At 44.3% G+C, this 26,668-nt stretch overlaps 1 protein-coding gene across 3 annotated transcripts in view; it reads right to left on the reverse strand.

Moving 5' to 3' along the window:
* The window catches only part of LOC138299441 (inactive phospholipase C-like protein 2), a 469,418-nt gene that overhangs the window by 179,459 nt on the left and 263,291 nt on the right, over positions 1-26,668 (reverse strand). For all 3 annotated transcript variants that reach the window (XM_069237682.1, XM_069237681.1, XM_069237680.1), the window contains exon 3: positions 422-628. In XM_069237682.1, coding sequence (XP_069093783.1) covers positions 422-628 — 207 coding nt within the window. The remainder of the gene's footprint in view (positions 1-421; positions 629-26,668) is intronic.

Below are 26,668 nucleotides of genomic sequence, written 5' to 3' on the forward strand. Positions count from 1 at the left end.
ATGATGGAAAGCTAGATCAGAGAAGCCATCTTGCTGGAGAACAGGGTTCCTTCTCCTATGTTTCCAGGATCTGCAGCAACATCAGAACGGACCCAACCCAGACACGAACTAAAGACCCACTTAATCAGAGAACACTACATCTCTTCACAAAAAGGAATCATGCCCATGAGCACGCTATCGTAACATAATCAGAATAAATTCATATCTCTGGGCTCAGACCTTTGTTCAGCAACCCCTTGCTCTCATGCACTACATACGTACCCATATACACATACAGACATGTAAGCCCCTTTGCTGGTGTTTCACTGTGCCACTGGTTACAAGGGGATGCATAGTTTACGGCCATTTCATGCACTACTGGTAAACACCAACCACATCCACCATCACAAGCATCAGTGTCCAGCACGCAGGATCTTCTTACCGTGTCGTAGGAGGTGAGGACCTTCTTGAGCAGTTCTGGGACAGGCCCATGGGCCTCCATGGCGGGGTACTGGTCACCCAGGTCCAGAGCGACCGTCACAGAGCTGTTGTCACTGTTCAGCAGCCACGTCGAGACAGTCAGGATGCACTGTTTCATGTTGGCAGCAGGAGTCAGGCCACACAGCTCCTTAAATGAAACTAAAGCATTCTGAGGAGAGAGGCAAAAAGATAGAGGAACGTGATTTAATTCATTTACTTAAATAGCAATTATAGAAAGTGATCTACTGGGGATCTCCCCAGATGGCTCAGGATATAAATGTATTCACTGAAATTTCTTTCAGAAATATGATTAAACAAGTACCTAAAAAGTGTATATAAGCTGAACATACTTCAAAGTTTAAAATGAATAGCAACTTTTCAAAGTTTGAAATGAATCGCAACTTGGACCTACGGAGTATCTGGAGTGACGCTTCAGCATTATAAAGATCCGTAACAGTTTTTTTATTGTCAAGGTTAAAACAGAGCAGAAGCAATGATAACAAACATTAATTTATGTACTGGCATTTACTCCAATAGAGCCCTGGACATCTACCAGCATGCAGAATGAATGGAGTCAATAGAGAACTTCTGCACTGGGCAGTTTACTAATGAAGACCTATGATTGTCCACAGGAGATGATGCCTCGCACCCGAGTCAAGGTGCAGCACTGGTGAAACCGTCTGAAAGGAAATGGAGAACTGGTTCTTCCTCTGATATCGACGAATTCTTATAATTTGGGCCTTTTGTTTTTTCTACCTTGGCTTCTGATACTTAAGCTGTTTTCCCTGTAAACACCTGGGCTACACGCCCGGACCGGCTGGGCGACCTCCAGTACACACCGTCTGAACGCAAAGCTATATGTTCATATATATGTGTGTTGGTGTATCGAACGGAGTGGGTGAGAGTGACTCTCTAGCTATGGTTAGGGCTGGACATTTTTGTTTTGCTTCTGAGTTTGGCACTTTTAAAATGATCTGCAGAAAACTCTCCAAAAAAGTAACTTTGGTTTCGATTTGACATGTAGGTTTCATGTAAATCCTAGCCAGGGGGGGGGGGGAATAAAAGTGTCAAAAATCCTTTTAACTCCAATAGGAAATGTGTTCTCCCTTGCAGAAACAAAGATGAACAGAATTACACCAAACGAGACCTTTACTCGGAAGGGTGCCCTTGCTTGGGGTGGTGCATATCCATTCAGGAGCTTTTAAGAAATTAGCATTCGAAAAATGCTGCGGATGAGCTCTGAAGGGTTAAATTATACAGACAGCTTGACTGTTCGTCCACAGACAGCTCCCAAACCCAAGCTGAAAACTGTTTGTTGGCACAAATGGAAAAAAGTCACCATGTTGAATGAAGGATGTTCTTACATACCTGTTTTCGGGTCTGCAAACTCAGCATCAGGTTCACTGACCCTAACATATTGCTATGTTGGCTGCACGGTGACATTCCTACTTTCAGCCGCCATGTACAGGATGCTGGGCATAGTCTTCACAGTCTGAAGAACAAGATGAAAATGATGGGTACACACTTACCCCAAAGCTTAGAAGGGGAACTCAAAGACGACTCTCCCTCCTTTTTGTTTGAAAAAAAAAATGCTTCATCAGACGGGGCGCGAGTTGTGGTTTATGTGGCTGCCGTGACAGTTGTGCTTTGTGGAGCTAACTAGCGCTGGTGGATTTTTGCGTTAACCGTTTTAATTATTAACCACAATTCTACTTTAAAGAGTTTTTTGTCAATTTCGGAGTTAAACTCACGTTACAAAGAAGCATTCACAAACCACCGGTGGAAGGGACATTTTATTGGGTAAGCTAAATAAACAAATGATTTCCTTAGCCTTATCAATTTGCTGCTTTATACAAATAAATGATATTTATTATTTGTTTGGGTAACATATATAATTGGCCTTGGGGGTGGGAGGAGGGGTTTACATTGCTAAAGTGGTCCCCATATTTGGTCAATGTCAAGCGGAGTAAAAAACCTATTTTAGCACAGCAGTCATGGAAATGCCAAGGGTTAAAAGGACCATCCAGAGAATGATGTCATAATAGACCTCAACACCTCAGATGACACCATCAAACAAAACAAATTCTAGAACTTCTGCTTTTCGTGATAAATATGCAGGACTGGGCAAAGAGCTGGTTTTTTCTCTGAACTGCATGGCCCCTTTAAGAATAGAAATAAAGAAAATGCATGTTTTCTTCTATTTTACACATGCCTTCTAAATTAACGATGCAAAATCCGAGCTTAACGATTTGCACACTATCGGAATTTAATTTTAGTTTGCCAAATATACAACTTGGAAATGAAAAATGTGTTCTGTTCCGACATTAAGTATTACCTCTTTCTTACAGACACATAATCTGAAAATTAAAGAATCGTTTGCTTTCCAGACACAAAATCTGAAACATATTGTTCCCTCCAATTCTGTTTCTTTTTAAGGGGGTGGATATTGAGACCCTCAACATGCAGTAAAGGTTTAATTGTTATAAGATGCTTTTAAATGAAGAACTTAATGTGCGTAAAAGCTGCTAGACGGGCGGTCAAATCTTCCTACTTATTCCCAGTAGATGTTCTGTGGTGTTGCAACCAGGACACAGGTTGGTTTTTTGTCCCCAACTATGTCTGAACCTGAAAGGTGGTAAGATCCTGTTTTAACAGCCCAGCTGAGGAGCTGGACAAAACCTCAGTGGGGGCTCAAAGCAGGAGGTCACCCATTTTCAGGATCCATTCGGAGTCATGGTAGGAGTTCAGGCCCAGGTCCCCAATTTCCTTAGAGCTTTCCAAAATGGCAAGCAGTGGTGGGCAGCTACTATATAAAAATGGCTATAAGTTGGAGTGTGAGCAATGTTGGAGACAAATGCATCACTTCTTAACCACTGCAGAATGCCTTAGCATTGTAAGGATTCATCGTTCAGAAGCAGTGTAAGTCAATCAGGACTAAAATCTTTGGGGCCTTCATTTTGCATGGCCTGGGAATCTCAGTTTAGCCAAAAACACCAAACCGGAATTGCAGGCGGTGACTTGTTTTTACACACTGTGTTCCTAGGTATGGTAATGCCGCATTTTTACCAGGGACAAATCATCAAGGTCATACCTGGGGCACTTTGCCCCTGTAAAAAAGCTTCAGTATTATTGGTTGGTATGTAGGTATTAGTTTAGAAACACAGATTCAACCTTTACTTCTCAGTACATAGTGGACTATAGGAGATCCCGGTGTTTCCCCTATCCCTGATATCAGCAACACTTGGGCCCTCATTACAACCCTGGCAGTCATGAGACCGCCAGAGCCACAATGAAGGTCGGACCGCTGCCAAAGCAGTGGTCCGGCCCCCAAATTACGACCGTGGCAGAGCCACCACTCTCTGACCGCCAGCCCTGCCAGGTTGCCACCAGCCAACAGCCTGGCGGTGCCAGCAATCTCAATCTGCAAGGACAGTGCTCCGGATTACGAGTTCCCTTTCCGCCAGCTTTTGAATGGCAGTCCCACCGCCATGCAAAGACTGGCGGAAATGGGGTGCCGAGGGCCCCTGCACTGCCCATGCACGGAAAGAGGGTGCAGGGGCCCCCATGGACAGCCCTGTCATGCTTTTCACTGCTTGATTAATGGGCAGTGAAAAGTGCAATGGGTGCTTTCGCACCCGACACACCGCAACATTGCTGCTGGCTCGTTTACAACCCGGCATCAAAGTTGTGGTGTGTTTCCCGCTGGGCCGGCGGGCAGAAACACTTTTTCCACCTGCCGGCTTGGAAGGAAACTCTTAATAGGTTCCGTGGAGGGACTGCTGCGTATGCAGTCATACCAACTCAGGACTTTGGTAGCCGGCCTCAGCCGCCCGCCAAAGTCAAAATGAGGGCCTTGGTGCCATATTTTTGCTTAACAACACAAGGACACTCTTAAGTGCCAGCGAGTTGTTTATAGGGATCACCCAATCAGAATGGCAACCAGTTGAGCAAACATTATGCAGCAAAGAAGCAAGCTATCAACAGGGGACTGTGACAAGGGTTTCCTAAAAACATAATGTATTGGAATGTGTTACCAATACCACCAATCTGTGTTGCAATGCTGCTCACCATATTCTCATCCTCAAGAATAATTTACGGTGATGATGGCAAGGCCAAGTATAGAAATTGAGAAGCCTACACTGTAATCTGATGCACACATAGATATTTACTTATTTATTTATTTATTTAGTTGGTTGGAGGTTTGTGAAGCGTTGCCTAGGTACAGAAAGAAGAAAAGCACAACATTACAAACTCTGGGAAAATGAGTCAGAATCCAGATAGATGCACAGGGTGAGCCTATTCCTCATGTGCCTTGGTTGCTCCATGGTGATAATAGTCTTTAACTAAAAGCCTGTTGAAGAGGTTTGGTGTTCAGGTGTTTCCTGAAACTGGCTTCTGCATGGACACAGGGGCAGAGGCTGCCTCACAGTTTGGGAATCTGAGCCTTTCCTCATTCTTTAGCTGCTAGAAGGTCTGTTGTTGAATCAACTGGGAAAAGGATGAACACAGATTCCTTGCTATGACTTGGTGACTTGTCAATTTGTGAGGATATACAGAAGCTTAATTAACTAAATCTTTATGCAAAGCTCATGCAGGGGTTACATAGCTGGTTTGATATGGCCTCAATTCCTCAGGTGCAGGCACAGTCTATATGCTTGAGTTTGCAACCTTTGTAGCCTAGCAACAAGTATTTTAGGAGGACAAGGTATAGTATGTTGAAATATTAAACCAGTTGATCAGAGCTAGTACACATGTGAGCTCTATACAATGGTCACTTTAAAAGAGCAGGAGTATTTTCAAAAAGGAGAGATATCCCCCTTCACTACTGAATGAGCTATCCAAGGAAGGAGACCTCCCTCTGCCTGTCTGGTGAAGAGGGGACATCTAGAGAAAGGCCTTGGAGCCTGGATGAAGCATAAGGTCCAGAGAGAAGGCCTTTGAGCAAGAGGCGCTTCCTAAAAATGTAGAGGAAACAAATAGCTGTTACTCTACACTTCTCAAGATGGAGAATTCAAGGTGGTGTAAAGCCCTAAGTGCAAGGAAATGTAGGCACCTAGCTGGAGTCAGATGGCCATATATGAGTCATCTATAGAAGTCCCAGCAGTGGTACTCAGCTGTCACTTCATTTAATAAAACAATGCATTCTGGGTTTTTTGTTTTGGTGTGCTTCGAATGAACCGACTGGACTAACACACCTTTTGTATAAGCAAAATTGAGGACTGGAACCTTGGTGTCCTGTCGGCATGATCTGAAAAGCCTGTCCGTGGATGATCTTGTAGTTTACAAAGGAAGAGTGATCGAAAGGTGGATTCACCTTTTTAGAGGGTGAGAGATGTTCTCAGTATAAAGATGCCTTAAGATAAAAGAAATGGTGTAGGGTCAGCTCCACTTTTTGCAGATATGAGAGAGGCCATGTCCTGCATAGCAATGTCGTATTTCCTACTGTGCTGCCCATCTCTGGAAACCACTATAAAAGGGCTATTCAACAGAAGTACAGGTTGGTCCGATCTATGTCATGGATAAACAAGGACTATGTATATCATTTCTGCTTAAATTCACTATAGGTAGATTGATTTTAGATACCTATCCTTAACATCTAGCATTGCACAAGCCCTCCAGTACATACATAGACAATCCTCCTCTACATCTGGATCAATTGATCATTGGTGCAATCCACACACGCCACCCCCTGCGTGTGTGGGCACTTGGACCACTCCAGGAAGGACCACTTGCACTTCTAACAAGCATCACCTGGCGGGAGAAGGCCTTCTCCGCTGATCAGAGAGAGAAAGCAGCAGGTGTGCTTTTAACTAGAAGGGATTTGGCACTCATTAAACCAGCCGCAAGATAGATGGAGACAGACTTCCTGCGTCTGAAGGAGAAAGTTTTCCATTCTTAGCTGAAGCATGTCTGGTTTTCATCACAAAGGCCTGTTTGTGGACAACAGATGATGCGCACTGCCTAGCTGGACAACAGCCCGTGGAACCAGAAGAACCGCCATAGACCCAGCAGCCATTGTAACAATGCACCCCTGTTGTTAGTTTACTGCAGTGTTATCTCACTGTAAGGATTTAACAACCTCTGCTCAGGTTCTGCTATTTCTGAAGCACTGTATGAGGCAACGAGAATGTGTATCTTAAATTACACCCTGCATAGGACCAGGACAGGACAAACGAGTAGAAATGTGTAATTTAGTGCGACGCCATAGGCAGACAGAGCGATCATATCTAATTGTCTGTGTATATACACACACACGTGTGTGTGTGTGTATATACACACACATACACGTCAGTAAGGAAGGATGAACACCTTGCGTGTCGGTGCCCACCTCGGAGGGAGAACCAAGAACCCGCCACAGAAACTTCAGTGGAAATTCGAACTGCAGGGATGCTCAGAAGGCCGTGCGTTTTATTATAGATGGCACCCTGACCACCCCAAAAATGTAATATAAAAAATGAATAATAGCAAATGTGTGACATAGACCAATAGTGCCTTCTCGAGGTTCTGGTGATAGAATGAATGAAGTTACAAGAACTCCGGATGGAACGATTGGACCATATGACGCGGTTTCTGCTATAGATCATCTCTCTCGCATTATATACATCCGTCTTCGACATAAATTGGATTAGATGAGTTTGTGGTCTTAATGTTGCACCTGTCCATATACCTGGGTTTTTAATTTGCCAGTAAAACCCCCCAGCGTTTTCTCAGCCTATGTTGTAAACTATTTGACAGTTTTTTCTGTCTTTTTCTTCCTCCGTCTTTCCGTTTTATGTGTTTTTTTCTCTCTTGCTGAACAATCTGATGCGTAGAAATAAATGCCAGGTGCCGCCCACCGGCTCAAATTAAGCGCTGGACAGAGGACATGGAGCACAGGCTTTAACCAGGCAGCCCTGGCCTCTCTGCTCTTCTGATAAGTGTGCCACGTTAGGGTTTACACAAGCCCCACTTTCTGTTTATGCCAGCTTTGGATATGTAAACCTCGAGCAATTACACACTCTAGAATACGTACTCGTTGCTGAGAGTAAGTGCCAGTCTATTAATACAAACTTTAGCCTTCCTATTTTGTTTGACTTGCCTGATGAGCATTCTGATTGGACATTTTATTTGCACAGAATGAATTGCCTCTAGGCGCTCAAATGAGGTTTTCTTATTACCTAACTCGGTGGCACTAATTTGCTCGACCTTGCCAAGAAGAAAGGCTGAATAAGCACCCAACTGGTGAAGCATGCGGCCTGCAAGTCTCGGGCAGACTCGGTTCCTATAACTGTCAAAATTGGGGTGCATACAAATGAGTTGGATATAGGTGCCCGGCACTGTGTGAATGACTGTGCACGTACATCATATCGCATTGCTATAGCTCTGCGCTCGTGTTATCAGTGAGTAACGAGGATGGAATGACGGAAGAATGTATGGCCAGTTGCATAGTAACCGAGCCACGGCCACCAGTGTAAGAGAAGACATGGGGCCTTAACACTTGGTTTGGTGGAAAAAACGGCCATTAAACGGGAGGTAGGCAATGGCATTCAGCCCCGCGTGCCTATTGGCCCCTGTGTCACTGCACCTGCTGTACTATTGAGAGCTACGTCCCTGTGCATCACCTTGTCCCAAAATCAGACCTTTGGGACATTTCTCCATCTCAGGTAAGTTCACATGTAGTTGCATACAACATTAGGAGACTGTGTATTGTATGATATTCGGTTGACATGCTCGTAGGATGATGTAGTTACAATAGGAAGAAGGTATGTCTAGCGTTGGGGTGTGATGATTGAGGGGCATGAGTGTGGGGGTAAGCCTGGTGGGTAGACAGTGGCTGGTGGGTCCTAGAGCAATTTAAGGAGGGAAGGATGCAGGCTTGTGAAGTTATTTAAGTTACATAGTAATCTTGCGAACCCACGCACTGATGAGGTGTTGCGTTAACAGGAGCGTGTAGAGTTCCTTTTTAAAGCGGTGGGTGGATGGAGACTGGCAGGCATCTACCAAGATGGCCTTCCACCTATGTGCTTAGTATAATAGTGCCTAGTGTGTAGTGTTCTTCTTGCATTTCTTTTCTTCTATTCTTCTGATGTTCACGCTGCAGCTTTTGAGGAGCCTTCTGGAAGTCTTGATTTTGAATGCCAGGTATGGTGTACTGCATCATTGACTCACCTACAGATGATGAAGGTGGTCTTGAAGAGGATGTGGCTGGGCACTAGGAGTCAATGGAAGAGTCCAGGCATAAGTGCCATGCTACCCAAGGAGGAACTGATGGGGGTTAAAGGATGTTAGTGAAAAGGGCATTGCCTTTGTTGATGTCAGACAGAATGCAGTGGTTGTATGGCTGTTCGAAACCATCGTATATAAGTAGTGACTTCACATTATCGAGAAGGGATTCTTACAGCATTACAGTCTTGGGTTGTCACGCCAGACATTGTGTGTTTGGAATCTGAGACTACTGCTGATGTGTCATGGAGTCTCGTTGTCTAGGTTAATTTTGGCCAGCCATCCTTACTATTTCACATCATTGGCAATGAGGCCAAACTTGGCTGTGGTCAGATTCAGCTATAGATAGTCCCTGGACATGCAGGCATGGATAGCTGTGAGGCAGGCAAATGGCTGCATGATTTTTGTGGTCTAAAGTGATACCTGTGTACAGCTGGGTGCCATCTACATATTTATGGATGGTGATATCGATGTTTGCCACTAGGACACCTAGCAATTCCCTGTACAGATTGCAATGTATTTGCATGAAATGAAGCCTTGGAAATGCTTAATGTTTCCGGTATTGGATTAGATTTAAAGCTGGTCATCTGGATCAGCTAGACTCTCAGTTGTAGTCGAACCGAACCAATGTGCTAAAACGTTGAACAGTGGTTGGCGGACAGCAGTGACAAATGCTACAGAGGTTAAGTGTTGGAGAAGACAAGGATTTTGACAGTCTATGATCTGCAAGGTAACATCTAGCACTTGGACTGTTGCTGTCTTTGTGGTGCTCTATGGTCTGATGGTGACTAGTATGCCTATATGCCTACATTTAATCTTTTTGTGGAGCTGGGTTTCCATAACGTTCGCAATGATTGTTCAGATGAATCATAGGTGAGTGACTGGGTGGTAGTTGGCAAGGTTCTCAAGACTACTCTTTTTTGTATTTTCATTTTGCTTGATAGTAGTTTTATGTAACTTTCATAGGTTAATGCCTTCTGTGACTGCCGAACACTTGTCAGCTCCTCTGTACAGAGGGCATTGGACAATGTCTGTTTGGGTATGCTGTGTGTTGGTATTGATGTTGGATTGTCATGTGTGGGGATGCTATTTATTTGGTGTTAAATTTTCTCTTACTTGTCTCTGATGTTGTTGATGGCAGAACACCTCGGAGTGGGTGGTTGTGGGTACTATTGAGGCGCTTAAGTAGTGCTTCACTACTCTGAAGAGCTCCCTTCATTTATTGGAGGCCTTCCTTGTGGTATATTTTAGTGCCCATACCTATTTTCGGTGATAGGTTGCCTTCAGACAATCCACAGTTGGTTTAGAAAGCCAAGGCCATAGAGTCTGCTGTCTGATACTGGTGTTGAGTTTCTGGATGTTCCATCAAATGATGTCTTGGTCTTCCCGTCTTTAGGTTTTTGTTAAGAAGTTGTATAAATGGGTCAGCATCACTGCTGATGCTCGAAGAACTAGGCCAAGTCATTTTAGAAGGATCTGCTTGCGGTCTCTCTTGTCTTTTGTTGGTCTTGGTGAGTCGGTGCAGAGTAGATCAGGTTGTTGTCAATGACAGCACTGTCGGTCCAGCTGAGCGGCTGTGGAGGTTTCAAGCTTCAAAGTGTGTGTTTTTATTGCTTGTAGTACTTGCACTTGCCTGGACTTGATCTCCAAACCTACCACTAGTATAAATAACATCAGGCAGTGGGGTAACGTAAAATGATGACCCCCCCCGCTGCAAAATGTGAGGGCTGAGTTCCCTACACCTCAAAGACATTCATTGGCCTTGGGTGGGGGCCTGTATTACGCCCCAGACATCAGGCCTATCAACCAACTGCTTCCTGTGCTGACTCAACTAGCCCAGCATTGTGCCCAGTCACTGAACATCTGCCCCTTCCTCTCAGCGCTTGTGAGAATTAGGCTGATCTGTAGCAGCTAGACAGAAGATGCTTCCCCCACACGCTGAGATGTTTTGACTGCCAGTTACACTATGGTGGGAAGAGACGGCATAAGTATATTTATTGAGAGAAAGGAGTGGTAACAGGAAAAGGGCGGGGATGAGACAGTCAGCCAGCGGGATTCAGATTTGGAATTTCAGCTTCAGACAATTTGATTTCTTTGCAACATAAACTGCAACCAGATGGCCCAGAGCTGAAATTCCGACGTGTAAAGGATACACACACAGGAAACACAAATTGGTAGGGTTTGGCTAATTTAAACATAATAGAATACAGTATTCACGCCTTATGCAGATCACCGGGTTTGACACAACCTTAGGCAGGCGCTGCAGCTTGCTTATGTCATCAGTAATATTTAAAGTCAAACTTTCGCAACTTTCCTGCTCCCTCTTCTGAATAAAGTCACTAGCCATCTTTCGAAAAACTGACTCTACGCTTGTCCTGTAGTGAAAACATGTGTTCCACCCCCCCACACCCAAATTCCTTGCTCATTGCATATTACATGAGCGTTCAACAGGTGATCAGAAAAATCATATTTTCCTTCAAATGCTTCCTCATGTCTGCATGTAATTGGTCACCAATTGTAACCTTCAAGTTGGCTACCCGTCAGAATTTTTGAATTTTAGAAACACAGCTCCTCATTTGTCAAGGCATCCAAAGCACTGTTTTACTGTTCAACATTTTAGTGCTGATATTTAGAAGAATTAATCTAGCATTAACTAAACAATGTAAGAAACATACAAACTCCACCGTGAACAACAAATCAAGAGCTAATTCAGAGGCCAACTTTTGTGGCCAATGAAAATCATAGCTCCTCAAAGCTTTTTCGTGTTTAGCTTTCTTTTAGGATGGAAGGGAGTTTTTATTAAATGACCGAGTGATTGTAAATAAGACTTCATGTTTTCAAATTTTTTACACAAAAATGCATCAAATAAAGCACTGCCATGGATGTCTTTTATATGATTAAATAACGCACTAAACCATTGCAGAGTTTGAAATGTCACTTATATCAACATGGAAACCTATAGATGCAACTTCGTATTTTCACCAATCAAACAATAGCAATGGGCTAATACCAACAGGAGGAGAACAAAATAAATATGAACCCACAGAAGTGGCGAAATATATTTTCCAAAACACTTGCAGTCTTATTTATAAAATTTTAAAGGTGCACTGTTACCAAAGAGGCGCCCATATGCTGGATTTGACTTGGCAAAAGAAAGCGGTGCCTGGAGTTGGGGGGGTCGGTGATGAGGCATTTAAGAGTTAAGAGTTTTCACGTTTTTACAAGACATGTGATGGTCAGAAAAGATTGGAGATGGTTGATGCGTTCCAGAAGGAGGCTTCCGGAAACGAGAAGGATCGCCCACCGGTACGGAAGAGGTGATTGCACAGAAGTTTTAGCAAAGCTGATAAAGAGGATCTCTGGGTGTCGGGATGGGACAGCAGGCCCCTGACATTAAGAGTTAAGGAACAGACAGTCTTTTCCAGGGACCTCATGATGGAAAAGAGACAGGGCATTAAAGGGAACTCGCTGTTCCACTGGGAACCAGTGATTGTTGATAGAGGAGAGGTTGCTGATCGCAAGAGCTTTCAGGATGCAATTTTCTGCAGCATCACAAATAAGTACTAAATGAGGCAAAGAAAGTGAACGTTCCCAAACTCCATGTGGAAGGATATTAGAGTCTAAAGGAGTGTTCACCCTCAACAGGAAGAAGGGTGAAATCTTTTGTAACATTTTCAGCAGTAGAAAAGGGTAGAAACAATTTTTTCACTTGGGTCAAAAGACAGCAATTGATCAAAGAAAACTCAAAAATTGAGAGGTTGGGATGCCGGTGGGTGATATTCCATAGAGTGTTTGGCATTCAAGTCGAGGTGCAGACAGAGGGAGACCCCTGCAGAACCAGTATCTCGAATCCTTACTTCCAAGGCAATCCATGATTCTCCAGGTCCTGAAAGCAAATTGTGGAGCCTGCTCTGTTTCCGTCAAGCCTGAAGAGGAGCTCTGCATCAGCGGCCTATACTCAGAAGGAAACTTCAGGGGACCTGCTGCTTCGAGCAGCAAGATGGTCAACATAGGCTTTGAAGAGTATGGGAGTTAAGGGGGAGATTTGTGGAATTCACAGGTGGTAGAAGAAAAGGTGCTTGACATAGGGGAGAGACAATCTGCAATCTGGCAGAGAGGAAAGAGCAAAGCCAGCCATCTGCTTAATATCTGATCTGACCCAGAGATACAGAAGTCAGGAAGAAAGGTACTTTTTATGGCAATGAAAACGTTTGTTACTCTTTTGATAATAACCATAATAATAAATTAGATCTTTGTACAGCATTTGCTGATGAAACTGTAAATAGCATGTAATACTACTGCCAAACTCAGTGGATCTAATTTGATCAGCCTTTTAAAGATGAAAGTTGCAGACTTAGGGTTTGATTATGATCTTGGCAGATGGTGTTACTCTGTCACAAACGTGACGGATATCCTGTCCACCAAATCACAGTTCCATTAAATCACGTGGAACTTGTAATATGAAGAACGGAATATCCGTCACGTTTGTGACGAGTAGTCCATTCTCCCAAGATCGGGTCAGGCCCTGAGTCAGCCTTGCTATGCGTGGAATCTGTAAATTTCATACACCCACTGAGCTATCTTACTGCTGGTGGTAGTGTTACCAAGGAGATATTATGGGCCTTGGGCATCATTCCCAAAAAAGTAGTAACTTCATGAGCAGCAGACCTCTATAAAGTTCATGAAGCTACCCTTTTTGAGGGATTTTTTAAAAACTTATTGTAGACTGTGCACATAAATCTGTAAACAACATAGATGTCCTATTATGCACTAAACTAGTCAATTATATACCATTTCAGAATCTACTGGTTTACATTAAGGTAAAGGTGCAAAGGCTCCTCAACATGCTTTGTCTTTTTTTCCTCCTCACGTAGACATCTTGAACATATGAGGGTGTTTGAGGCTTTTTCACAGCCAAATCGCGCACCAATTTCAGTATTTTTGCTAGATCGATTTGATCAAATGGATAAGAAAACCTATTGGGAAAGCTAAAGTTAATGTTTTCGAGTGTCATTTATAATATAGTCTAATGTGTTAAATCCTCAATACTTAATTCGATCTACTAAAAAGTCAAAATGTGTGGTACAATCATCTGGCTTAATTCCCTCCCCAAAGAGATATTACTGTGGAGAAAATTCAGCCTGAGAAACCTACGTCCTCTGTGGGGGTTTCCTCTGGAAACTGGGAGATTTTCAGTTCCATGCAACCTTTAAATAAATGAGGATCCAAGTTTCCAACTGTGGAAATCGAGTCTTAATCACAGCTTTGGCAATTCAAAAAAATTGTGAGATTCTATGCAAATGACTCCATCTCCCAAATATGTCATCTATAATGCAACTGTAAACATATGAAATGTAATTACTATTTATATTGTTCCTCCTCCACACCTGATGTATATTATTTTGTCTCCTAGTCCTGCAGCAGTCTGTTGATGTTTAGCTATATAATAACAATGTGCATATTATATTATATATATATAAGGCCAATGTATACATACATATCCACAAAGTTAAACCTTTGTGCAGGTTCACTGCATTCCACGAGTCGATTTAGGTTTAAAACTGCTATGTCTACCACTGCCAAAGCCGTAAAATCATCACCTGCAACATCCTTTATCCCACATGGTGCTATCTCGTCCAGTCCCTGTAACGTCACTAATGCTTGCACGTCACTGTGGGCGCAACCATGTTCCTACACGGAGCACTAAAAACACAACTGATGTTTTTTGGTTAGTCTGCTGCTAAACCCACAGTATTGCCGTAAATGTAGCTGATGACTACAAAATATTTGTGAATGAGGGCTTAAATGCTGGGCAAACGCATAAAAAGCAATGTGGAGCACAGGACCATTTACTGGAATGGCAGTCCTGTCTGTGATGGTACTTAGCTGCAATTAAATGCAATTTAGATATCACAAATTTAAATAATGCATTGATCTCTTGTCAACACAATACATATATATATATATATATATATATACATGCACATATATATATCTACATATAAAAATCATAATGAAAATTACAGTGAAAATAATGTAAACAAAGAGTAAAACATCAGTCCAAATACCTACACAGAGTCCATCGAGACACATTGCCACTCTAACGTTTTTATACAGGAGACATTTAATGCAAATTAATTTGCTTGAAACCAAGATTGCAATCCATCCTTTTCTTTCCCAATATTAATATGAATACAATATAACTATAGCAAAATGCAAACAAATAAGTTCCAATAAAAATTATTAGCAGATTATGTGATGATATGTATGTGTATATATATATATATGTATATATATATATATATATATATATATAGGTTTGATAGTTGGCTATGTTATTGATACGCCCATTCCTGGCTTGATTGTATCCCATGCAATGCCAATAACTGGGGAACAGCAGATGCTCTGTGATCAATTAATCAGTGATTATGATACACATTGGGTGCTGGTGATGTTTATTTAATAAGTGGGTTAATTCGCCTTCATAATGCAGACTCTGTGTTACATTTTTTTAAGTGAGCATATTGATAAGCAGGCTGGCTTTGTTGATATGTTTATAATTTTATAATTCATAATTCATTATTTTGCAACTAAATATATAGTAGCAACATTAGTACCTTTTCATTAAATATGTTACAGCATGGCCGCCAAAAAAACAACATAGTATGGTAACTAGGAGTGTGAGTGCATCTTCTATTTCTACTATTAAGCTGGCATGAAGCAACTTTGTTTTGCATATTTGAATGACCGAAATGCGGTCGGTCTTTGAGGAAGGCTTCACGCCAAAATGCATTTGTCAAAGCTGGATTTGTGTGTTGTATGGCTTAATAAACATTGTAAAGGTCCTCCTGAGTGAGCAACTTTTTAGTCTTGGTGAAACTAATATATATTATCTAGTTGCGGTCGCTACTAGGTAGTTATAGTTAGGACCTAGTTTCCACAGGAAGAGCATTTTTTGTTTTGCCTATAACTAGACAGGAGGGACAGTTGCAGCATAACGGACCATGAAGGGCAGGAGGGAGGGGCCAGGGGCCCGACAACAGGACAGACAAGGCAGAAGGGAGGGGTAGGGTCTGCCTATGGAAAACGGAGGGCAGGGGGCAAGGGGGCAGGGCAGGAGCGGCAATCTAAACATGGAGGGCAGACGGGATGGGCACTGGAAGCACAACACTATAGAGGGCAACAATGAGACTATAATGGCATACACACAGACAATGGAGGGAAGTTAGGAGGGGGTCCGGGCATCAAGCTGACCACACTGGGCAGGTTGGAGAGGCTGTGGCAGTACAGAAGACCATGCATGGCAAGTGGGGGGGTTAGTGGTAGCACAAGGGCCATGGTGGACAAGAGAGAGGGGGTAGGGGCATGTACAAAGGACCATAAAGAAGGGAGGGGTAGGGACTGGACACAGACAAGAAAGGGTAGAGGAAGGGGCTTTACAACAGACCACACAGGGCAAGTAGTTTCAGCACAACAGAGCATGGAGGGCAGAAGGGAGTGGCTGCAAAGTGGACCCTGGAGGACAGGAGGGAGGGCATAGGAGCATGGAACTCGGCCAAGAGGGTGGAGGTAACAAGGACGGGCGGCAGCATATGACCATGCTAGGCAGGTGGAAGGGGCGGTGGCAGCTCAACAGAACACTCAGAGTAGATAGGATGAGAAGTGACAGGTCCATGGAACATGGTCGGCAAAAAGGAGGAAGCAGGGGCATGCACACCGACATCGGAAGGCAGAGGAGGGAGGATAGAGGCAACAACCTAAGCACAGAGGCTAAGCAGGAGGGTAATGAAGGGGCATAGAGTTGGGCAACAGAGAGCAGGAGGAGTGGGCAGGGACATCAAGCTAAATGGAGAACAGTGGCAGCACATGGGATCATGCAGGGCAGGAGGGAGGGGGCTGGTGCATGCACTCGGACATCAGAGGGTAGGGAGGAGGTGGATGGGGCAGCAAACTAACTATTTAGCCACACAAGGATCTAATAAGGGAGCAGGGGCATGGACTTGGACAGTGGATGGCAAGGAGGAGGGGGGAAGGAGCAGCAAGGTGGGTGGGGGCAGCACAATGTCCAGCCAGGCACTGCGTCCAAATACCCTATCAACCTTCCCACCCCCACCACTGTGCATTGTGATAGGCATCTTACTAAATGTTATTTTTTTAAAAACGAAAATTCACTGAAGAAACCAAAGGTTACAGGGACTTTATAGTTGGGAAATAGAATTAAAAAAACCTTGAAAATTCACTAAAAAAACAAAGGTAACAGGGAGGTTATAGTTAGTTCAGATTTTAGACGCACAAAACCATAGAAATTCAGCTTTTATAGTTAGAGTTATTTCAAGTAACCATAACTCATGCCTTAAGGTAACTATAACTCGAGCCCTCGCCATGCACTGCTAATTACCCCAGATATTACATCACGCATGACATCTTGTATGACATCATTGATAATATCACTGTAAAATTTGCAGTAAAAATATTGATGAGTAAACTGTACATGGCAGGGAGCGAGTTATTTACCTTAGGGCACCAGTTTTATGTGTAAAATCTGAACCAAACTATAACGTCCCTGGAATCTTTGTTTTTTTAGTGTGCATTCTCATTCTCTCTCTCTCACGCTCTCTCTCTCTCTCATCCTTGCACTGCACATATTTATAGCTGACCTTTATGGCGCTATTTTTCTGTCAAGTGTAACACTACTTCACTCATTTTGTAGTGCAGCAAACATTGAAAAATAATGATAGGTTTGTAAATATTTTTTTTAATCTGTTGCAACATGGGGTAAATTCTCAGCTTTATAAAGTCTGAAACTTATAAGAATATGGAGTGAGAAATTTAAAACTATAACTAGTTTACAATGATTCCATTTCCTGTTCCGGGATCTGTTAATCTTACGTCTGGTTCTGCGCTGTACAAAACCAAGAATTAAAACCAGGCTGTTGTGGGGAAAGCTTCCACAGTCCTGGCTCCCACAGGCCATGGCACAGTTTCAGGAAGCAGGGGCTACGCCACCACCCACTTATTTTCTCACTAAGGAAGCGATGTGAAAATCGTTTCACGTCTTAGGGAGGCTGGACTGCTTTATGAAAGACAATCAAAACTCAAAAACATGTTGGCTTATGTGCAAGACAGAAAACTAAAAACAGAAGTGCTGGGCCCAACAGTCGCAATGTCATTTTTTTGGACAATATAACATCGGGATACAGTAGTTTCCGGAGTTTAATACCAGGAAAACAAAAACAATGGAGGCAAAAAAGGAAGGGAAAGAAAACTCCAAAGAGTTATGGGTAGTGTTTAAGTTGAAGGGAGACATAATGTTAAGAAAGAATAAAGGTTAAAAGGTTAAAGGAAAATGTGTACAAGAAAGGTTAAGAAAAGAGGGGCATATCTGGAATAGAAAATGGTAAATAAATAAATAACAGTTTAAAAATAATGAATTATACTAACGTAAATTACATTTTCAAATATAGAACAAAAAATACATAGAACAAGATACATCTGGGCGTTCCCACCGAATGTTAAAAAAAAGTAATTTATTTTGGATTTGACGAAATTAATAACCCGAATTTAATGGAAAAATTATCTGAAAACATAGGGTCTGAAATTAATCACGTCTATCTAATTAGCCATGATTAAAATAAAAGTTATTACTCAACCCGAGAATAATACATGGAACTACAGCCCTGTAATGTGCCCCATCCGCAGTAAGAGCTACCAGATGACCCACCGTATGAGCGTAGCTTAGGTGGTTAAACTCCCCTCCCAATAAATATATTCTTTGATAAATAGTTGGGTACAAGTGATTTCAGTCAAGCAGGGCAAGGTGCCTGTCAGATTTTACCAGAGATTTTTACCTGTACACTGACAAAAACACACAAACTTTCCCTCTCTCAGTTTTTAAAGTCTTTAAAAATGTTGGTTATTTTAACAAAATCTTGTGTTTTCTCTAATTTAGTAATCCTACCAACCTGCATTCCTCTCCCTTTTCACTGCCCATTAGGCTCCTTGCATGCGTCTTCCTTGCTGTAAAATGTATCTTAACATTAAATGCCAGCGTGATTGTTGGAAAATATGAAGCTCACCCCCACCAAATGTCACTGTCCAGGCTGCACCCCTGAATCCAGGGTTTTACATAAAACACAAAAGTGTTTTTATATTTTTAGGTCTGGTGTTAGCCAAGGCCATTTTATGGTACTACACTTATGTGTATAATATAATCTTTTATAGGGACTTTCAGCCAGCTCTCTTCATCAATTGCCCTGTTATTGTGTCATTCACATTCTTCTTCCGCCCACTGCATCATGCACCATAAGACAATAGGTCAGCCCGCTTCAGCCATTGGCTAACTTTGTCTGAGTGACGGCAATTCACTATTTCACAAGGAACATGTCCACAACAAAGTAGTTCCCTAAGCGCAATAGTCTGTTAAGGCAATGTGTGCTTTTTCAGACTAAATAGATATTTTTGCTTTTAGCATTTTGTTTTAATTATTGATGGCCTGGCAGTGTCCTCGGTTATAACGCTTTGAAAAAAACATAACAAAACCATAATTGACAAAGCCGAAAGACTGGCAGCTCCAGACCCACAGGCTTTCTTTTTATCTTGGTTCTCATAAATTGAGCACAATAGACGAACACACATGATATCTGTTAATTGTCTTAAAACTCTTGACGAAAAATCTACAGCTTCTTGGGACAGCATCAGGTGCTGCAGCTAGAGGTGTCTTGATGCAACTGTGACCAAGCTTTGTGGAAGAAGGAAAGGCTCAGGTTGATTTCCTTGTGGAGGGAGCTGCAGTACAGCAAGTCTCCTCAGTGGTGGACTCACTGTAGCAGGTCTAGTAATGCAGGTAAGTCAGCTGAGGAGGTGGGTGATGTCATATGTTTAAGGTAACATTGGAGATCTCCATGTTATCCACCTACAATGGCCTCATTATGGCACAGATGTGACAGCAAACCAACCCTGCTGCAGACTGACCGAGTGTGGCCACCAATCGGTACTGCGTGGTCCACCATGGAAGCTGCCCCAAGTTAATATTGACCTTACCAAGATTTCAAAGTGCCCAAAAGCCTTGCAGCATGGGCAAGAGGAAGAGGCAGTAGCTGGTGTGATGCTTTACAAATACCACCTAACCTAAAATACCTCAACATCAATGGATGCGATGTAGAGGACCAGGATCCAGCCAGTGGGCACAGAGGGCAAAGTGAGCTCAAAATGGAGAAGGTGCCAGAGAGACGTGTTTGCCTGACAAGGAAGCGTCTACAAAGGACCGCTGACCTGGTATACACCATTGGCACCTTCAGATGCATTAATGGATACAGAAGTGAGAACACAAGATTTTCAGCATAACCGCTGCCGATGTAAAAAAAACAATCCCAAGGAGATTAATTTTATTCAAATTAATGTTAAGAGCATATTCTTAAATTCTGTCATAGATCCACCTGTCTAAAACCTGTGTTGGACACCCTTGGTATAGGGGACCAGAGAGACAGTCTTCATCCTCTAGCCAACCTCAATGGACTAATCCCACTTATAATGGAGGGTTAGACCCCTCCAGTTAAAAAACACTCCATCACTCGACCCCTGTTCTTCACCCAGTTAAAGCATATGTACTCTCAAGTGGCCTGAAAGTTACACTGTAGCACCCTAAAAGCACTCTTAAAACACTCAAAAAAGCAAAGAAACATAGAACTTCTTATATTGCTCTTATGTAGGCTTTATTTCTTTCAATCCCTTGGTAGTAAAACAAAAATACATGCCAAAAACTCTCACGACTGGATCTTGATTTAAAAATAACTTATGACAGCATATAGATGTAATAAGTAGGAGTGCTAATGGGTAGCTACAGCGCAAAAGGACACTCGAGTTGATGGAGTGCATTTCAAGAAGCCATCCAATGAATGATGGCGCAGTGTGTCTCAAAACGCGAGCTGTCATCACCAAACAAAACAACATTCTAGAATCCTTATTATTGAGGATAGTTAGTGGAGCAAGGCGGCATACAGATAATCATTCTTTTCTATTCAGTGGATGCCTCCCTTAAATATATGTCTGCCACCTATGTCTATCAGACTATTTGCAAGATGCACATAGGACTTCATAAAGAGATTCATTCTAGTCTATGAGTGGATGGATGGCCCTCTAAATCTATGTCTGCCATTTGTGTCTACCACACTATCTATAGGATCCAAGTCAGCCCGGGAAGCATCATGTTTAAAAACAGAACGTTCGAAGGTCAGGTCAATGTTGGCCGGTGATCTTTTACCGGGGAAAGGCATAAATACCCTTACCAATAGCATCCAGAAATCGATCAAAGTGAGTGAGATAGCAGTTTGCCAGGGTTTATATTTTTTTGGGCGGGGAGGGAGGACCTCCAGAGAAATTTTGAAAAAAGAATTAGACCAGTTGTTGCGTTATATAACACAATGTTCCCCTAAAATGTGCTACACAGCCATAGATTCTAAAAGGGGCACATAGTAATCTAATATGTTCATGTTGTGCCAAGGTTGACTTTTCCCAGGGAAGTTGAGTTTTAACATCAAACAAAGAAGGAAGTGGTGGCAAAATGATACACTTTTCAGCACAGTCTTCATGAGGGGGTGTAAAAAGTAGGCAAGTGGTGGATTAGCCTACATGAAAAGGTGTAACAACCTTGGGAAAGATGGAGGCCCTCGTACGAAGCTCCACCTTGTCAGGGAGAACAGACAAAAATGGGAGTTTGGAAGAAAGAGTTTGAAGCTCACTCACTCTGCGAGCAGAGGTGATGGCAACAAGAAAAACAGTTTTGAGATTAAGGAGTCGCAAGGGACAATTGTGCAATGGCTCAAAAGGAGCACACATTAAGTAAGTGAGGTCTAGATTGAGGTCCCATTGGGGCATAATAAACGGAGTGGGTGTAAACAAATGGGTGAGTCCCTTAAGGAATCTACCAACAATAGGAGACTTGAAAAGGGACGTTTGGTCTGTCAATCTAAGAAAGGCTGAGATAGCCGATAAGTAACCTTTAAGGGTGCCCAGAGAGCCCTGCTAGGCTAAAGAAAGGATGAACAAGAGAACCTCAGGAAGAGGAGCAGAGAGGGGATCAACAGCCTTGTTGGTACACCATGCCACAAATTTATGTCAACAACAGGCATATACCGTTTTGGTGGAGGGATGCCTAAGTGCCAAGATTAAGTTGCAGACTTCTGGTGAAAGGTCAAAAGCTGTCAACTGCCGCCGCTCAATCTCCATGCATGAAGGCAAAGATTGGATAGGTTTGGGTGGAGGACCGTCGCCTGTTGCTGCAACAGAAGATCCTCCTGAAGGGCAATCTGACTGGAGGATCTGTGGCCATGCTCAGTAGCTCTGGATCCCATACTCTTCGTGCCCAATCCGGAGCCACAAGAATTACTTGGGCCCAGTCATTCTTGATCTTCTTCAGGACTTTGGACAGAAGCGGTATAGGCAAGAAGGCGTAAAGGAGGCCTGAGTTCCACTCAAGACAAAAAGTGTTGCAGAGCTAGTGCTGCTTTGGAAACTAAAACGCACAAAACAACTGACATTGTGCTTTCTCTGTGGAGGCAAACAGATCTAACCAAAGCACTGCCCACTGCTGAAAGAGACCTTGCGCCACCTCCGGATGGAGACGTTATTCGTGATCGACTTCCATCGACGGCTGAGTTAGTTTGCTCTGGCATTCAGACAGTTCGCCAGATGTTGAACCACCAGGGTAATGTCCTGATGGGCCAGCCACATCCTGAGGTTTAGAGCCTCTTGACAAAGGGTCCAGGACTCCACTCCGTACTGTTTGTTGCAGTACCACATGGCGGTAGAGTTGTCTGTGAACACCTGCACCACTTTGCCTTTGAGAGAGGGAAGGAATGATTTCAATGCAAGTCTAATCACCCAGAGCTCCAGAAGATTAATGTGGAGTCCAGACTCCTCCCGAGCTCCCTCCCATGTAGCTGCCCCATCCCAGGAGTGACGCGTCTGTTACTACTGTAAGATCTGGTTAGGTAAGGGAGAGGGATCTGCCATTGATCCAATCCTGAATCAAAAGCCACCACTGCAGGTCTTTTGCAGTTCCCTCCGGGATCTGGACCATATCAGAGAGATTCCACTGATGCTGTTCCCACTGGAACTTCAGGTCCCACTGCCGAGCCTGCATATGCCATCTTGCATGTGTCACCAGCAGGATGCAGGATGTTTGAAGCCCAGCAGCCTCAGAGTCATTCTCACCAAAGCCAGGAGAGAGGCTAAAACATTGGAATCATAACCTGAATATCCTGGACTTGCTTTTCCGGAGGGTAGGCCCGAAACTGCACTGTGTCCAGAACAGCTCAGATGAAAGGGAGCGTCTGAGAGGGAGTAAGGTGTGACTTTGGCATGTTTATAGTGAACCCCAGCGTGTGCAGAAGGTTCGCCGTAGTCTGAAGGTGGGAGACATCCTTCTGGGGCGTGTCCGCCTTCAACAGCCAGTCGTCGAGGTAAGGGAAGCCTGAAAACCCTAACCTGCGCAGAGGAAATGCAACCACGCCATCACTTTTGTGAACACCCGAGGGGCGCTGGTAAGGCCAAAGGGGAGCACGGTAAATTGAAAGTGCTCATGACCTACCATGAATCGTAAGTAGCGTCTGTGGGCAGGCAAGATGGGTATTTTGAAGTAAGCGTCCTGCAAGTCCAACGCTACAATCAAGTCTCCTGGGTCCAAGACAAACAGGACCTGAGCCAGAGTGAGCATTTTAAACTTCTCCTTTTTGAGGAAGAGATTGAGGGCCCAAAGGTCAAGGATAGGACATAGGCCCTTGTCATTTTTGGGCACCAGGAAGTAGAGGGAATGACAACCACAACCTACTACTGGCGCTGGGACCTTCTCTATGGCTCCCTTGGCCAAGAGAGATGCAAGTTTCTTGCAGAGAAGTGTCAGATGATCCTATGGTAAGCGGTCATAGGATGGAGGCATGGCTGGAGGGGCAGTTTTGAAGGGGAGAGCGTAGCCCCTTTGGACGATCTGCAAAACCCACCTGTCCGTCGTGACGGATTCTCAGTGTTGCAGGTGATGGGGAATCCTGCCTCCATCTAGTCTGAAATGGGGAGATGGATTAGGAAATCTTGGGCTGATGCAGGGGTGGGGGTGGACTGGGCAGACCTCTGGTTAACTGTCCCACGAGCCTGTGGGTTTCCACATCCCTGGCCACACAAGAGCTGAGTAGCAGGGGTGGCACGGTGGCTGGGAAAGGGACGTGGCAGGGAGCCCCTTCCATGGCCATGAAAAGGGCGAAAGGCGGACTGTTGTGGATGAGGGGCAGTCGATAGGCCTAGGGACCGAGCCGTAGCCCGGGACTTCTTGAACCTCTCAAGCGCTGAGTCCACCTGGTCTCCGAAGAGACTGGTGCCATCTAAGGGCATGTCCATAAGGGTTTGTTGCACATCCCCCAAAATAACAGATTTTCTCAACCAGGCGTGGTGCCTCAAGGCCACTGTTGACGCAATCGATCTACCCAGAGAGTTGGTTGTGTCCAGCCCACATCGAATAGAGAACTTCGTCGCATCTCTCCCATCAGCAACAGCTTGTGAGATGATAGCTCGGGCCTCTTCCGGAATCTGCGGCAAGACTTGCGCGACCATATCCACAAGGAGCCCAAAAGGCATCCGGTGTTCACTGACCGCAACGCCAGACTGGAGGAAGAAAACATCTTCCCAAGTTGGTCCAGTCTTTTTGATACACGATCCGGGGGAGCGGAAGGGAATGCGCCGGAAGACGAGGAAGCCTGAATCACAAGGTTTTCAGGCATGGTGAGTTGGAACTGGAATTTAGGGTCATTCAGGGCGGGCCAATGGCGGCGGGCGATTGTCCTGTTCAGAGGAGCCCCTGTGCTGGGTCTGGACCAAGTACCCAGAAGGAAATCAGTGAGGGCTTCATTAAATGGGAGTAGAGGTTCCGAAGTGGAAGCCCCGGGCTGAATCACCTCTGTCAGGAGGTTAGTCCTGACTGCCTCAGAGGGCAGTTCGAGGCCAAGGACCTCAGCCGCCCTACTGACCACCAATGATTAAGAGGCTCCCTACACAGTAGCCACGGTAGGAGGAGAAAGCATGCCAGCGTCTGGAGAAGTATCCAGACCACTGGCCTCACCCAATTCCTGTGCCCAGTCCATGTTAGGGTCATCCAGCTGGTATTCATAAGGGTCCAGCAACCCCTCCAATCACTCCTCATATTCGTACCCATAAAAAAAATGGTCCAAATCCAACCTGGGGTGATTAGGCCCCATCGAAGTCAGAAGCGGCGTCGGCCATCACCATTTCAGCTCCGGGTCCTCGGGAATCAGGATTGGGTCGACATTGAACGTGGGCCCAACTGACATTGTGAGCGTTAACGACTTAGCCGGTGCTAGGGAAGGTCGCAATGGTACAACCGGCATCAACACAGATCCGATAGTGGATCTGGAGTGGCCCTCGGTAGCAGAGGCCAAAGCCACTGGTGCGGAACCGGAAGGGCCCATAGCCAAACCCTCAGGCCCCAACAGCGCGGCATGGGGGTCGGACTGCCCAAATATGAGAAGCATGGCCTCATAGAACTCCTTTACTTGGGCAGGGGTCGCTCCGGCTCCCAGAAACTCTGGGAGGCACGGAGCAGATCCAGAAGTAGGCCCTGAGCATCGACCGAGCGACATTGAAGAATGTCTAGCTTTCTTCAACTTCTTCTTCTTCTTACCGGAGTGACCCTAAGACTTCAAGGAAGACGAGTGGTGGTGACTCCGTGAGCGGTCTTGAGACCTTCCTCTCGAGCGAGACCAAGAGCGATGCAAAGTCGAGCAACGGGCCGCCATGAGCTTTAGGGACCGCCCCCTCAAAGCCTTCGGGTGCATGGCCCAGCACTCAGAGCACGACTTCGGGTCATGGTCACGCTCCAAACATCATGAACAGTTACCCGGTGCGTATCTGTCACCAACATCATGCGGTGACGGTCCTCGCATGGTTTGAACCCATTCTTCGGGGGCATCCTTTGATGCACCAAAAGTCACCAAAAAACAAACAAAACTCTTGAATTTGGTCAAAAAAAGACCAGGGTAGCTCTCTCCGGATCAGAGATTGGCAAGTAAAGAAAAGAACTGACATCACTGCTCCGAGGCGGTGCCTATGTACGACCCTGACGTCATCACGGCAACTACAATGCCAACAACAGCCACGGAGTCAACCGACGCCACCTGACAGAACGCAAGGGTACTGCTCAAGGAAAAATCTCTGGATCCAGTCTGACACCTGGGGGAAATTCTAAAGTAAGGAATCTGCAACTAGCGGTCTCTATCAGATATCCATATTTAAAATGATCTAACAAAACTGATTGACTTATGTTTTTGGAGGAGGTACACTACAATAGGAAACGAGAAGCAAGTCATACTCACTCACCCAGGACACATCATGAAGAATCAAATTAATCAATACGTACTTGGGAAATCTGCATTATATTGTGAATTCTGGCTATCATAATCAATTCGTATTATATGACTTGATGTTGCAGTTTATATCCAGACTAGCTGGGGCTGTGTGGTTAGTTCCCACATGACATTAGAAATTGTAAGCACTATAGGGAAAGACTGATCAGTATATTAATTTATTTAGAATTTTAAAACATTTTAGAAACCCATAGTCTATACTTAGGTAAGCTTTCAGTGCAGTTATAACTGTCCACCCTTGCAGGAATGTTGTAAAACATTTGTTACAGTGGTTTGGGGGAGCAATTGATTTAGACCAATGTTAGACAGCCCTGCCCTAGTCAGACACAGCATGATTATGCAACTCGAGAATGGAGATGGATACCAAAAAAACCGCCACGAGAAGAAATGTTACAGAGTCGAAATCCACAGACTATGTCGTGCATGACTCACGACGTGCCAGGGGAACGTGCGCCAAAGAGCAGTGAAAGAGTTGTTGCACCTAAGCAAATGTGATGTTACTGAGACCCCTCGGGGGATGCGACGGAATGAAGTTGGAGGGATATGACTGGGTGATTCATTTTGTACATTTGATTTACTTT

Source organism: Pleurodeles waltl, chromosome 6, assembly GCF_031143425.1.
Source record: "Pleurodeles waltl isolate 20211129_DDA chromosome 6, aPleWal1.hap1.20221129, whole genome shotgun sequence".
Lineage (NCBI taxonomy): Eukaryota > Metazoa > Chordata > Amphibia > Caudata > Salamandridae > Pleurodeles > Pleurodeles waltl.